The sequence below is a fragment of the Physeter macrocephalus genome, chromosome 2 (genome assembly GCF_002837175.3).
Source record: "Physeter macrocephalus isolate SW-GA chromosome 2, ASM283717v5, whole genome shotgun sequence".
NCBI classification, from domain to species: domain Eukaryota; kingdom Metazoa; phylum Chordata; class Mammalia; order Artiodactyla; family Physeteridae; genus Physeter; species Physeter macrocephalus.
In genome coordinates, this window is record NC_041215.1 from 68,373,056 (window position 1) to 68,389,755 (window position 16,700).

Genomic DNA, 16,700 nt, shown 5'->3' on the forward strand with positions numbered 1-16,700 from the left:
CTTGGCTGAGGAGGATTCTCTTGTCCTCAAGTGCTAATTGGTCATGGAGTAACCATCTGCAGAGGGCATTTATGATATTTGATCTCCTCTTGAAAAAAAACCAAAACGATGGTGAGGCACTGACTGATGCTTAGGCAGAAAAGGACGCTGAATTTTAGTTTTTTTTTTTTTGGCCACGCTGCGTGGTTTGTGGGATCTCAGTTCCTGACCAAGGATTGAACCCAGGACCAGGGCAGTGAAAGCAAAGAGTCCTAACCACTGGACCACCAGGGAATTCCTGACCCTAAATTTTAAACATTCAACACACCCAGGTTATCTTTCTCAATCTAATCCCTTAGATCTACTTTCACAACTTCTGTAAAACTTTGTTATAGAATCCAGGAAATTTATTTACAAAAAATTAGTGCAATAAATTAGAGGAGATTTTAGGAGAACATAACTTGTTTTAGATCAAAGAACTCTTTGAGAAGAATCTGATTAAAAATATGGACTTTCTATCCAGAAAATGCACATCCACATGTCAGATTTCCTTAAAATTTCCAACTTTAGGGGACTTTCCTGGTGGTCCAGTGGTTAAGACTCTGTGCTCCCAATGCAGGGGGCCCAGGTTCAATCCCTGGTCAGGGAACTAGATCCCACACGCCGCGACTTAGAGTTCACATGCCACAACTAAGATCCCGTGTGTGGCAACGAAGATCCCTCATGCTGCAACTAAGACCCGGCGCAGCCAAATAAATAAGTAAATATTTAAAATAAGAAATAATAGGGTGAAATAATATTTTTAAGAAATTTCCAACTTTATAAGATAGTGGGGACACAAGAAGTATTTTCCAACCTAGGTATTATTTAAGAGAGAGTTTTGAATAAAACATTTCAGAAGATGCCTCTTACACATAATTTGAACATAAAACAAGTCCTTGCTCTTGCAAACCACAATTATGAGTTAAGAAAGAAAGAGGCATCTTAATCTTTGACAGTTTTATGTCCATAAAGTTAATATGTAGAAATTATACATTCTGGGAATGTGCTATGTGCTATGAAACACTTGTCTCAAAGTTTAATTTGTTGTTTAAAAGATAAATAGTCTTTACTATTTCTTAGCAAAAATAGAAAGAATTGTGAATTATTTGCAATGGCAAAAATGTTCCATTTCATTTTATAGCATTTCCAATTGAAAATGAATTTTATCTGTGTGATACAGAAAGTTTGTAAAGCAACCGCTTTTTTTGCAGTTAAAATAGCTTCACTTTTATAACTTCAATCTTTCAGAAAATAAGATTCTTAAGCAGCTCTTACCTCATCAGAACCAGATCCAAAAATCAGCAAGTCAAAAGGAATTGCTGCAACCATGTCAATCAGGAACCAGCCTTTGAAGTAGTGTATTGCTATTTTGGCTGGATCACTTACCACTTCTTCATTTTGATTTACATATGTTGTTCTGAAGTTTATTAGAATATCTATGATAAACATAATATCCACAATCAAGTCTACCACATTCAAAGGGCTACAGGAATAGCCACATTCTCGTCTTTTCTGTTCTTCTCTGTCATTGAGGAGAAAGGCTGCAGAGTAGGGAGTGAATATAGCAGTGTATATGACCAACAGCAGAATAAGCCAATCCCAGACGGCCTTGAAAGGACTGTAGTGCAATATTGTAAACTTGTTGATGCGTGGTGTCTGCAGTTTATATTCTGGTAGGACATCTGCTCCTAAAGAGAGAACCTGAATACAGAAAAGAGAATCATATACTACATAAAAATGTGATTATTTAATCTCCAAATCTATAAAAACATTAAGATAATATACAGCAAAATCTTCTAGAAAAAAATCATGGAATTGTGAAGTATGTACATTTAAAGGAACCTATATAAGCCCCTACCATCCAGTATATTTGACCCCAGAAAACCTCATTGGTATTTCTTGATAAATATAATTTTCACTAAAAAATAGTGAATATTGTCACTGAGATACTAAGGAATGGGTTACTGGTTCCTTTGGAACATACTGCTACTCAGAAATAAAAATACATAGCAGTTTTTAGAAAATCATAAAATCAGTTTAATACATGAATAATTGTTTTCAAACCTAAGAAAGGATTGTCTGTAATGATTAGAAACAGTCTACTTGGATTCATGGTCATATTTAATTTATAGTTAAACTTTGATAAATTAAACTCAACTCATTCAAATCTTTAATTAAAATTTCCCACCTGCAAATCTGTTTTTAACATTAGAAAAAAAGGGACATGGGATTAAAATAAACACAAAGGAGACTTTTTCCTAAAAGGTTGAAGGAGTATTTTATATTCTGGGACAAATATACTTTCACCTGAACTCCTTCATCCATTTAAAGAACCATGTGGAAAGAATGGTGTAAGGAGATATTCAGAATATTGATCTGGAGAGGCTGCAAGATTCTTAGCCATCAAGGGGTACTCTAAGATTTATTCTACTTAATAAAGCATTGGGTAGACTAAAATAATCTTTTAGAGTTTTAGTTTATCTGAAAAAATAAGAGCTAAACTTGAATTGTGACACTACCCAGTAGAAAATTTCCATGTAGATGTTAACTTGATTATAATAATAAATTATCACAGCAAATTTCAATTTTGATTCTCATTTTCATTGTCATATACCATACGTTTTTTCACATACGAGTTACCGTTCTTACCTTAAAAAGAACTTGAGAAGTTAAATAACCCCAAATGAAGTAAAACATGACTTTTAAATATAACCTTAGTTCAGTTAAAATAGATAAAGCTGTTTTTAGATAACAGCTAAACTGATTTAATTAGCTTTGAAAAAAATAATAAAGAATTGAGAGTAAAGCCCAGAGTAAATTTGAGCTACAATTATATGGTGGAAAAGGAATATTATTTTAAATTGTGAGAAATGACAGGAATTATTAGTCAAAGAGAACTCTGGAAAATAAGTGACTTCACTGTTTATAAAATACTAAAAATCCTTAGAATCCAAGATCTATATCTATATCTGTATCTATATCTATATCTAACTCCCAATATCCATATAAGAATAATGTTTGGATAATCTATCAACTGATAAGTGCAGACTGATGGAACTCTATCCTGTTATGCTTAATATAGAAACCAATGTATGATATTTTGGTTTGGAAGGAATGGATCATCTTATAAGATGTCATTACGTAACGTTCCTTTCTCAAAAACCGGGGACTGCTCAGTATGTAGAAAGTAAAATCCGAAACCTTATTTTGGCTCTCAAAGTCATCTAAAATATGGACCCATTCTATCTTTCAGTTTCTTCTCCTATTCTCTATGCACTCAGTGTACTCTGGCAACATGACTAAATTTTTGAGGTCTTCCCAAATCCCTGAAGTCAATAATTTCTCTCATTAAAAAAAAAGAGTATATAATCATCCAAAGAGAACAAAAAAATTTATTTCTAAATATGGGGATATTGTCTGAGCTTGCTTCCTGATTAATTTTCATACCTCTGATACCTATCTCCCAGATGGGACTATTTGAATACTTGTTTTAGCAGAAGTATAAGTTAGAATACATCCAGCACCTTGGAGTTACCCTTGAGAAGTAAAAACTGTGGGTGGAACTCCTTCCATCCCACATATGCAAACATTCATTTAACAGTTAGAAGACTGTTGTGCTAAGAGTGGAGACTGAAAAACTGGGAAGACACTGTCCCTGAAATCACAGAGTTTATTGTCTATTGGTAGAGAGACGAGGAAGAAAATGAGAGCCTTGCTGAGGTTCTCTCAGCTCCTGGGGTTGGTGGTAGCGCTGCAGGGTGTCATCATAGGGGACTTTTAGGCGAAGATGGCACTTGAACTGAGACTTCGAGTAGGAAGTGGTAGGGGATGATGAAGTTGGAATGGGAAGGTCATTACAGGCAGAGGAAACAGAATGAACAAAGGTGGGGACATAAAACAATGTGCTGTGTGTTCAGGAATTATAAGCTGCCTTATGTTGCTGATGGATTAAATGCAAGGGAGTGGTGGTGAAGGATAGCAGCAAAAGACCTAATGTGACATGATGGAGATCTCAGGCTTTCTCCTTTAGGTTAGCATTGCTCACGTCTGAATAAAATACAGACTCCTTTTGACGGGAAAGATACTTAGGGCAGAACTCCAATGATGATTATATTATTCTTATTTATAGTGTTAGGTAAATATGTACAAAAATAAAACTAGGTTGAAACTTTTCAAGCTTACACCTCTTACTATGACTCTTGTGGGCTGAATTGTGGACCCCAAAGATACGTTGAGGTCCTAATCCCTGTGAATGTGACCTTATTTGGAAATAGCACCTTTGTAGATGTAATCAAATAAAAATGAGGTTCCAGTGGCTTGAGGTGGGCCCTGATGCAATAACTGGTGTCCTTATAAAAAAAGGGAAATTTGGATACAGAGACACGAAGACACACAGGGAGAATGAATACAGATACAGATGCAAGCCAAGGAACACCAAGGATTGCTGGCAGCCCCCAGAACCTAGAAGAGAAGCATGAAACAAATTCTCCCCCGGAAACTCCAGAAGGAACCAACATTGCCAATACCGTGACTTTGGACTCCTGGGCTCCAGAATTGTGAGAGATAAGCTTTCATTGCTTTAAGCCACCCATTTTGTGGTATTTTGTTACGGTAGCCCTAGTGAACTAACACAAGGACAAATAATGAAACAAATGATTTACAAAAATATTTACAAAACCAGTGAATTCATATTACCATCACTAATTCAATATTTGACATATCTGTAGGTCAAAATGGTTGAACTTTGGCTATTATGTGTGGTTTGATCTAATAGGTAAAATAATTTTCTCTCTTCTAACCTCAATGTTTTTTCTGCAAAAAGTATGTAGTCAAAATAGAATTACAAACTTCAAAGATTTTATTGCTGTATTAGGATAATCTAATCTAATATTTAATTCAAATTATGCTCCTACTAGGCTTCGAAAACCCATTTAAATGGTGCTACTTGATACACTAAAAGTTTTTTATTTACTTGGAGTTGACTTTAACTTTGAGGCATTATTGAATTCTATATTAAGCAGTTATCTAATCAAATTATCTCTGGAACTGGGATCAGAAATGTAGTTCATTTGTTAAATTCCAACATACCTATCGATACTGAACCACTGAAATTTGGTACATACGACAATGGAGTGTGTTTTGACAATGCATTTTTAGTAACTGGTATGGTAACAAACCTTATGATATAGGTTCTTAAGCTTCTTCATGGCTATACCTGTGTTATATGATCACTCAATTCTGTCACGAATTTTATTAGCCAAATGACTTCAAAAACTTATTTATACAGCATGCTTTGGTATCATGAAGTCTCGTAAATCCACATGCTATCATAGGCACTGAAATCAGGTAGATGGCAGTACTCTGTTATTAAGTGATTATCTTATTGATTCAGAAGATTATTGTACTGTTTTAGGTTTTACCAAGAGAGACGAATTTTTAAGATTTTCCAGGAGCACTCATGGACATTTGAGAATATTCCTTTCTGTGGTTGTTGGTTTGAGAATTGTTAAAGTTTACTAGGCAAGGAGGTTGAGGTGGCCAAGTTTAGTTGCAAATAAATGCATCTGACAGTGGAATGGAGGAGAAAGCAAAGAGGGGTAGGACCAGAGGCTTAGAGATCACTTAAGAATTTGGTACTAAGAAACATAGATAAATGAGGAGAGATCAGAAAATCCTGTACTAGGGATCAGGTGGCAGAGACAGAGAGGAAGAACACATTTCAGAAATAAATTCATCTCCGGGTGTAAGATTGAGGAGTGGAGAAACATTTGTTTCTTTATGGTTCCAATAATGAGTCTTATTAGAGCCAATCATGGTAATTACAATCTTTGAAGACTCAACCAGGTTTGGAATAAGGGAAAGAGCCCTAAATTTTAAATTTGAAAATCTGGGTTTAAATTCTGGATACAATTTTTCTGGTAAATCATTTAATCTCTTCGGATCTTTTTCTTATCATCTGTGTGATGGGGACAGTAATCTTTGCTCAAATAACCTATCCATACAGAGCTACCATATCACATCAGATACTTTCTATAAAAGTAGCCAATAAAATGGGAAATATTTACATAAAGTAATTTCATTATTTTTTAGTGTTCTTGAGTTACTTGTTTAAATCTTGAATCTGACGAACCAAATATAACCAAAACATATATGAACCAATTGGAGAAAGTTGAACACTGCCTGGATGTTGATAATATTAAGGTATTGTTTCAGTTATCTTCTCCTTAGAATAAACTAAGCTAACACATAGTGGCTTAAAACAATAGTTATTTTATTATTCATTATTATATGGATGAAAAGTTTAGGCAGGGCTTGGCTGGGCCATTCTTCTGTCCCACACAGTGTCAATTGGGGTCTCTCAGTCATAATTAGTTGGTGGCTGAGCTTGTGTGGAGAATCCAGGAAGGATTCTCTCACATGTCCAGTACCTTGGTGTGAACAGTTCGAAGGCATGGTTCACTCAAGACGCTGGAACAAATGGGTCTCTCTCTATATAATATAATATAATATAATATAATATAATATAATATAATATAATATAATATAAATAATATAATAATTATATTTACATATATATGGTTTCTCCATATGGTCTTTCCTTTCCTTGGTTTTTTTTTTTGAGCTAACAGGGTAGTAAGATGTCTTATGTGGATGTTTAGTACTCCCAAGAGAGAAGTAGAAATATCTAGTCCTCTTAAAGTCAAGGAGTAGAAGTAGTACAGCATTACTCCTGTTATATACTACTGGCCCAAACAGTCATAGCCTAGCACAGATTCAAAAAAGTAGAGAATTAGTCTTTACATTCTGATAGGGGAATGGCATGCGTGTGGAAAGAAGGAATTAACTGTGGCCATCTTGGAGACAAGCTATCGCAGAAATTGCTGACGAGTATTGTTTTTAGATGCGATAATGATGTTGTGCTTACGTTTTAAAAATTGTCTTAACCTTTTAGGGATACATAATAAAATATTTGTGGATGAAATGCTATAATATTTGAGGTGGGCTCCAATAAAATCCAGAGTGAGGGAAGGGAAAGGTGAGAGAAAGTCTGGTTATATGCAGTGTTAGATGTATGTTGATTTTTATTGAAACTGGGTGATGGGTATATACTATTCTCTCTATTTTTACAATATGTTTAAGTTGTTCAAAATAAAAACTTTTAAAAAAAGAATTATAGCATCTCAGTCAGAAAGGTCTAAGATATTGAGGATGGGTCTACACATATCACCACGGGGGGCTTACTCCTAACAGAATTGTGTTGGTTCCTTGTTAGGCAAGTTAGGATTCCTTTTTCTACAACAGAATGTTTACTTTGCTCTCTGCACATCTAATTCATATTATGTTTATCTCCATTCAGTCCACACAGACTGCACACAATACCAACTTTGCCCAGACTTGAACTGTTTCTCCTTAAATTTGTGTCACAATGGTGGCTGGGACAAATCACGTTATAAGAAGATAATTGGATGTGCTAAGTCTGTAGATGTCCATTCCTCTATCTTTAGCCATATTGCTCATCAAGTTATATTAAAATAAGCCACTTTTCAAGACCCATCAGGTTAGGCCTCTTATTGAAATATTTTTACTTCATTAGTATTTCACATTCAAGCGTTAAGCTTTCATTCTGGCTTGATATAAGAAGCATGTTTTTGCATTCTCTCGTCATAAAACTAAATGCAATGTTTATGTTGTTTAATGTCATTTTTGCAAATATTTGCATTATATATACATATTTATAATTCATTTCTAGAAAAAAAATGGATCTCTCTTGAGAAATCAAAAGGTTTCATATCTTTTTTGTTTAAAAAGTGACAGTTATTTCATTACTTATAGTTACTTCTTTTAATCTTATAAAAAACTGTATGAGTTTAGAATTTCAGTACCATTATTTCTCTTTCCCTTTATATTGTTTTAATCATCTTATTTCCATTTTAATGTTCTAAATGCATATATCTTTTATAATGCCACCTCATACTTACTTTGGAATTGGATAAATGTATGAATCGTTAAGTCCCCCAAAAGTTAAAATTAATTATGACAGTGCCTGGGAGTCATTCTGTTGGAAACAAAATATTAGATACGTAACTAATTGTTCTAAAAGATGTAAATAGGATTCTAAGGGGCCAATGATTGAAAAGAAAAAGTCTGCTATACAGTCTGTTACATTTTGCTGAGAGCCAGCCTCTCCCAAGCATTTGAGTAATAACGCACTTTAGAAAGATAAAACATGATTAATTGAACTATTATAAGGATTTTCTTTTAAGAGAGAAAGAAAAGCGGGGAAGAAACCACACTGTATAAAACAGGGGAACTCCATGGTCTCCAGAAAGACACTTCTATTTTCTTTCCTCAAAACCACCAATTAAATGTACAGTTTACTACAGCCTAAAATGTGGTTTTCTTTATCAAATAGTTTTTCTCTTTGCTAGCACATTACTATTTGTTTAACCTCGAACAGTTAAGTGTTAAATAAAACGAAAATCTTTATAGGAAACAGCACTATTTATTCAATGACAATCTACTGTGAAAATTTTGTGCGAACACCAGGATTAATAACTACTCTTCTCTTTTGAAAAGTGCAATAGGGAACAATTAAGCCTTCCAAAAGATTATACAGTACTTTTGGCAGCTGTTAAACGCCATGCTGAGGTGTTGGTAGAGACTGCTCGTGTGTTATTTATCCTTTTCTTGGGACTTGGAGTTAACTAATAGGCTAGCTGTATTTTTATCCATCAAAAGAGTAGTCAATAACAAAATGAATCAGATAGATTATATAGCATCAGAAAAGACTGAAACTCCCCTGGCTTTTAAGCATCTGATTTGAGAAATAAAGTAAAACCTGAGTAATTTTCATTGAAACAGGCAGCTCCACTGATGGTTACCCAGATATTTAAATTAAAAGATGAAAAATATTGGGCTTCCCTGGTGGCGCAGTGGTTGAGCGTCCGCCTGCCGATGTAGGGGAACCGGGTTCGCGCCCCGGTCTGGGAGGATCCCACGTGCCGCGGAGCGGCTGGGCCCGTGAGCCATGGCCGCTGAGCCTGCGCTCCGCAACGGGAGAGGCCACAGCAGAGGAAGGCCCGCATACCACAAAAAAAAAAAAAAAAAAAAAAGATGAAAAATATTCACACAAATAAATCAAATCTGTAGCATAGGAAATTTTTTAAAATAAATAAAATACTAAAATTAGGTAGTAAAATCACTGCAGCATTCTGTATTCAAATAATTTTCTAAGGCTTAAAGTAGACATTTAGTCATTTGTGTGTATGTGGGTATGTGTGCACACACGTGTGTGTATTTGTGTGTGAGTGTTGGATTGAGCCGTGAAGACTGTATGAATTTGTGAAAATAAGAGGCATCTAGCTAAATGTCAGGTTTAGTGTTGTGTTTTTGTATGTTCTGTGCATGTTAATATGAAAAATATCTGCTTCTCGGGCTTCCCTGGTGGCGCAGTGGTTAAGAATCCGCTTGCCAATGAAGGGGTTTGATCCCTGGTCCGGGAAGATCCCACATGCCGTGGAGCAACTAAGCCTGTGTGGCACACTACTGAGCCTGTGCTCTAGAGCCTGCAAGCCACAACTACTGAGCCTGCATGCTGCAACTACTAAAGCCCGTGCGCCTAGAGCCCACGCTCCACAACAAGAGAAGCCACTACTGTAGGACGCTGCTCACTGCAACTAAGAGTAGTCCCCGCTCGGTGCAACTAGAGAAAGCCCCAGTGCAGCAATGAAGACCCAACCCAGCCAAAAGTAAATAAATACAATAAATAAAGTTAAAAAAACAAAGAAAAGAAAAATATCTGCTTCTCAAAATACGTGTGACTCAGAATATGAAAGAAATAAGTTAAATAATATCTTAAACATTTATAATACTCTTGTATTACTTCAAATATATGCATATTAAAAAGGACAGTTTCTTCCAGAACCATAAACTCCTCTTAACCTCCACACAGATGGCCAGCTGGACAGTGGCCCTCGGTTCCGGCTCTGTATTCAAATAATTCTGAATCAGCCCCACCCCTGTGCCAGGCTGATCTGAGAAGCTTGGGGTACAACCTTGTTGCTGATACCAGATACTTTCTGGCCTAATGTTTGCTTTCTTGCCTGCCTCTTCTCTCCTCTTTCCTTGCTCATGGAGACTATACACATGCACTCTTCTCTCCATTTTCTTTATCTTTGTTTTTAAATGGACATAATTTAAGAAAAAATGGAAATCAGGAAAAGGAGCACTTGGCACAGCAGCTCAAATGCACAGAGGAATGAGGAACAGCCTTAAAGATCAGAGAGAGAAATACAGGGTTTAGATAGGACAGTTTGAGATAAATGTGCCAGATACCAATTCAAGGAGTCGCCTGATAGATAGAAGGTCTGGGATTGGGCTCCTGAGGGGGTAGGAGCCTGATATTTCACCCTGCAGAGGCAGTGGCTGAAGTTCCAGAAACTAGACTCATTTGGCAGGAGGCTGTAAAGAAAGAGGGAATCCACTGGAAATAACTAAAATGTGGGATGGAGAAAAAAGGCAAGGGAATATTCCCGGGACTTAGCACCTTACCTGAATATACATAGCAAGCGCTCAAAGTAGTTGAATGGGCATATTTGTACCTTGAGAAAAAGAGACAATGAAAGTGGCAAGAAAGAAGATTCACGAGAGAAAGGATTATAATAGAAATAGCTGCTGTCACCAGAATTTGCTGTTCTCCCTTCCATGGAGTAGTGTTGTTGCTAGAATGTGTCTGTCCAGCCAAGAACACATTACTCAGCCTCATCTGCATCTAGCTATGGTCATGTGTCATGAATAGTTCTTCTTGGCCAAAGCCTTCAAGAAGCAGGTGTGTGATTCCCTATTCTCTCTTTTTCCTTCCGTGGCATAAGTCAGATGCTTCCAAGGCTTCAGGTCCGTAAGTCCTATGGGATAGGGGAGCCCCGAGAGGTAGGAAACCTTGGTCACTGAATTACCAAGAGGAGGAAATTATTCATTGCACAGAAATACAGTTTCTGGTATTGTTTGAGCATGAAATATAATATTGGGATAAGCCTCAATGTTATGGGGGTTTATTAGTTCAGTGCTAGCATTACCCTAACTAATACTTGGATCTTTAATAAGACAAAGTCCTCAAACAGGCAGGAGAGAAACATCAAGTCCACAGTGTATCCCATCTCTTCCCTCTGGTCTCCCTTGAGGTTTAGTTTTTTCTTTCTTTTGTTTTTTTTTTTTTGCGGTACGCAGGCCTCTCACTATTGTGGCCTCTCCCGTTGCAGAGCACAGGCTCCGGACGCACAGGCTCAGCGGCCACGGCTCACGGGCCCAGCCGCTCCGCGGCATGTGGGATCCTCCCGGACCCGGGGCACGAACCCGTGTCCCCTGCATCAGCAGGAGGACTCTCAACCACTGCGCCACCAGGGAAGCCCGAGGTTTAGTTTAACAGAGTCACATCACCAGTGTTAACAACTTGAAAAGACCAAGAGAGTCACATCTAAATCCAGCTAAGTCACATGAACCAGCACACTCATTATTCTGGTGATGTTTTCAAGGGTGGGGTGAATAAGGGGTAAAAAACCACAAAGGAATAGATATGCTCACCTCACTCAGTCAGACTCTTTCTGCCCAGGTGTCCCCAAAATCACTCTCATGGAAAGGAGGACAATGGGGAATGATGTGCTTTCTCCAACACCTTCTTCCTTAGGCAGGGGAAGACCGAACTCACGGCTGCAGCTGCCACCACCGCTACCTGGGAAAGGAGCGGAGCTGCCCTCCTCAATGTCTTCTGTCAACCTATTTTGACCCTTGCTCTTTTTTCCTTGAAATATGGTGTATTTGATGACACTGGACTCCTGAGAGAGTTCCTGCTCACCTTATCAATGCTATCTCTTGGAGAAAGAGGAGAGTTAACCCTGAGTTACCAGGGCCAGTACTGAAGTATGACATTCAATTCTCTCAACAGCTCTTTGAAATAAACATTATTATCTCCATTTTTTATAGACAAGGAAACTGACTCAAGAGAGGCTGAATAATTTATCTGAGGTCTCAGAGCCAACTATAGTATTATCAATCATAACATCCCTTAACTTTATTGAATGGCTATTATTTACTGAAGGCTTGATAGGCACTATCACATTTAAATATTACAATTTTACATCAGAGGTGCTTGCTATGAGTTCAATTGTGTCCCCCCCAAAAGATATGCTCTACTCCTAACTCCCAGTACCTGTGAATGAGACCTTACTTGGAAGTAGGATCTTTGCAGATGTAATCAAGGTAAGATGAGGTCATACTGGATTGAGGGGGGCTCTAATCCAATGTGACTGGTGTCCTTAGTAGAAGAGGAGAAGAGATGCAGAGACAGACACACAGGAAGAATGCCATGTGATGATGGAGACAGAGATTGGAGACATGCATGTACAAGCCAAGGAAGACCAAGATTTCCAGCGACAAAGGAGATGAGAGAAAGGCATGGAATAGATTTTCCCCTGAACCTTCAAAGAGAGAAGTGGCTCTGCTCACACCTGGATTTGAGACTTTCAGCTTCCAGAACTGTAAGAGAATAAACATAGGTTGTTTTAAGCCACCTAGTTTGTGGTAATTTGTAGGATAACCCAGGAAATTAAGACGATGCTATTGTTTACTCCACTCTACAGATTCAAAAACTGAAGTTAGCAGCTAACTTCCCAAAGTTGTCTGGTTCCATAGGCCTGTGTTCTTATTTACAGCAGCATATCAGTATTCAATTCGTTTTGTCTTGGAGACAAAGCTTGTGGTTCTTTTTTTTTTTTTTTAACTATACATATGTTTCCAGAAGAAGAAATTATTTTGCAAGGGTATGTATATTCTCATAGTTGTCAAAATGCCTTTAATAAAATCCTAATCACCTTTGCCAAAATAGTGAATAAAGAGAATTATGTACAACCCCTTCTTGCCAAGAGCCTAAATGCCACTCGTTTGGACAAACACACATGTGTAGGATATAGGAAGAACAAAATAGAAATGTTAGATGGCCATGATGGGCACCAAAAATAATAATAAAGACAATTTTAATTAGCAATCCATAATCTGTCAAATATTGCAGAATAAGCCAGACTCCTGACTGAGACAGCCCTGTTACATATTCCAGGTGGGCCATTTCAAAAAATGTCCCTGAGTATCAGATTTCTTAACAGCAAAATGAGGACAGCAATTGCTACCTCATAGGCATCTGTAAACTAAGTAAGACAGCAAACATAAAGTTCCACATATAATTCCTGTTTCACTATAAACATCCAATAAGTGGGTATTACTATTATGATTTTAGGCATATTTAACTTGGACAGCTCAAAATTAAATGATAAATAACATTCAATGTCAATTATAATTATTGACTGAACCCAGTTCTCTGATGTGACCTTCGGAGCAAGTCAATTATGCAAAGATAGAGACAGCAGAAGACAGATGGTTAGGCCTCTTGGTTATGTGTGCTTGCTGATAAGATAAAATTTTTTCTCTGTTTATGAACATCTGTTACGCTATATTGGCCTGTGGGCCATGCATAGAGTGGTAATTTAGAGAATCAACTATTTTTTTTTTTTTTTTTTTTTTTTCTGTACATATAATAATTATATTTACATATATATGGTTTCTCCATATGGTCTTTCCTTTCCTTGGTTTTTTTTTTTGAGCTAACAGGGTAGTAAGATGTCTTATGTGGATGTTTAGTACTCCCAAGAGAGAAGTAGAAATATCTAGTCCTCTTAAAGTCAAGGAGTAGAAGTAGTACAGCATTACTCCTGTTATATACTACTGGCCCAAACAGTCATAGCCTAGCACAGATTCAAAAAAGTAGAGAATTAGTCTTTACATTCTGATAGGGGAATGGCATGCGTGTGGAAAGAAGGAATTAACTGTGGCCATCTTGGAGACAAGCTATCGCAGAAATTGCTGACGAGTATTGTTTTTAGATGCGATAATGATGTTGTGCTTACGTTTTAAAAATTGTCTTAACCTTTTAGGGATACATAATAAAATATTTGTGGATGAAATGCTATAATATTTGAGGTGGGCTCCAATAAAATCCAGAGTGAGGGAAGGGAAAGGTGAGAGAAAGTCTGGTTATATGCAGTGTTAGATGTATGTTGATTTTTATTGAAACTGGGTGATGGGTATATACTATTCTCTCTATTTTTACAATATGTTTAAGTTGTTCAAAATAAAAACTTTTAAAAAAAGAATTATAGCATCTCAGTCAGAAAGGTCTAAGATATTGAGGATGGGTCTACACATATCACCACGGGGGGCTTACTCCTAACAGAATTGTGTTGGTTCCTTGTTAGGCAAGTTAGGATTCCTTTTTCTACAACAGAATGTTTACTTTGCTCTCTGCACATCTAATTCATATTATGTTTATCTCCATTCAGTCCACACAGACTGCACACAATACCAACTTTGCCCAGACTTGAACTGTTTCTCCTTAAATTTGTGTCACAATGGTGGCTGGGACAAATCACGTTATAAGAAGATAATTGGATGTGCTAAGTCTGTAGATGTCCATTCCTCTATCTTTAGCCATATTGCTCATCAAGTTATATTAAAATAAGCCACTTTTCAAGACCCATCAGGTTAGGCCTCTTATTGAAATATTTTTACTTCATTAGTATTTCACATTCAAGCGTTAAGCTTTCATTCTGGCTTGATATAAGAAGCATGTTTTTGCATTCTCTCGTCATAAAACTAAATGCAATGTTTATGTTGTTTAATGTCATTTTTGCAAATATTTGCATTATATATACATATTTATAATTCATTTCTAGAAAAAAAATGGATCTCTCTTGAGAAATCAAAAGGTTTCATATCTTTTTTGTTTAAAAAGTGACAGTTATTTCATTACTTATAGTTACTTCTTTTAATCTTATAAAAAACTGTATGAGTTTAGAATTTCAGTACCATTATTTCTCTTTCCCTTTATATTGTTTTAATCATCTTATTTCCATTTTAATGTTCTAAATGCATATATCTTTTATAATGCCACCTCATACTTACTTTGGAATTGGATAAATGTATGAATCGTTAAGTCCCCCAAAAGTTAAAATTAATTATGACAGTGCCTGGGAGTCATTCTGTTGGAAACAAAATATTAGATACGTAACTAATTGTTCTAAAAGATGTAAATAGGATTCTAAGGGGCCAATGATTGAAAAGAAAAAGTCTGCTATACAGTCTGTTACATTTTGCTGAGAGCCAGCCTCTCCCACGCATTTGAGTAATAACGCACTTTAGAAAGATAAAACATGATTAATTGAACTATTATAAGGATTTTCTTTTAAGAGAGAAAGAAAAGCGGGGAAGAAACCACACTGTATAAAACAGGGGAACTCCATGGTCTCCAGAAAGACACTTCTATTTTCTTTCCTCAAAACCACCAATTAAATGTACAGTTTACTACAGCCTAAAATGTGGTTTTCTTTATCAAATAGTTTTTCTCTTTGCTAGCACATTACTATTTGTTTAACCTCGAACAGTTAAGTGTTAAATAAAACGAAAATCTTTATAGGAAACAGCACTATTTATTCAATGACAATCTACTGTGAAAATTTTGTGCGAACACCAGGATTAATAACTACTCTTCTCTTTTGAAAAGTGCAATAGGGAACAATTAAGCCTTCCAAAAGATTATACAGTACTTTTGGCAGCTGTTAAACGCCATGCTGAGGTGTTGGTAGAGACTGCTCGTGTGTTATTTATCCTTTTCTTGGGACTTGGAGTTAACTAATAGGCTAGCTGTATTTTTATCCATCAAAAGAGTAGTCAATAACAAAATGAATCAGATAGATTATATAGCATCAGAAAAGACTGAAACTCCCCTGGCTTTTAAGCATCTGATTTGAGAAATAAAGTAAAACCTGAGTAATTTTCATTGAAACAGGCAGCTCCACTGATGGTTACCCAGATATTTAAATTAAAAGATGAAAAATATTGGGCTTCCCTGGTGGCGCAGTGGTTGAGCGTCCGCCTGCCGATGTAGGGGAACCGGGTTCGCGCCCCGGTCTGGGAGGATCCCACGTGCCGCGGAGCGGCTGGGCCCGTGAGCCATGGCCGCTGAGCCTGCGCTCCGCAACGGGAGAGGCCACAGCAGAGGAAGGCCCGCATACCACAAAAAAAAAAAAAAAAAAAAAAGATGAAAAATATTCACACAAATAAATCAAATCTGTAGCATAGGAAATTTTTTAAAATAAATAAAATACTAAAATTAGGTAGTAAAATCACTGCAGCATTCTGTATTCAAATAATTTTCTAAGGCTTAAAGTAGACATTTAGTCATTTGTGTGTATGTGGGTATGTGTGCACACACGTGTGTGTATTTGTGTGTGAGTGTTGGATTGAGCCGTGAAGACTGTATGAATTTGTGAAAATAAGAGGCATCTAGCTAAATGTCAGGTTTAGTGTTGTGTTTTTGTATGTTCTGTGCATGTTAATATGAAAAATATCTGCTTCTCGGGCTTCCCTGGTGGCGCAGTGGTTAAGAATCCGCTTGCCAATGAAGGGGTTTGATCCCTGGTCCGGGAAGATCCCACATGCCGTGGAGCAACTAAGCCTGTGTGGCACACTACTGAGCCTGTGCTCTAGAGCCTGCAAGCCACAACTACTGAGCCTGCATGCTGCAACTACTAAAGCCCGTGCGCCTAGAGCCCACGCTCCACAACAAGAGAAGCCAC

At 36.9% G+C, this 16,700-nt stretch overlaps 1 protein-coding gene across 3 annotated transcripts in view; it reads right to left on the minus strand.

Annotated features, from left to right (window-relative positions):
• KCNH7 (potassium voltage-gated channel subfamily H member 7) overlaps positions 1–16,700 on the minus strand; it is a 464,718-nt gene that overhangs the window by 64,034 nt on the left and 383,984 nt on the right. For all 3 annotated transcript variants that reach the window (XM_055088195.1, XM_055088197.1, XM_024122327.3), the window contains exon 6: positions 1,297–1,722. In XM_055088195.1, the coding sequence (XP_054944170.1) occupies positions 1,297–1,722 (426 nt within the window). The remainder of the gene's footprint in view (positions 1–1,296; positions 1,723–16,700) is intronic.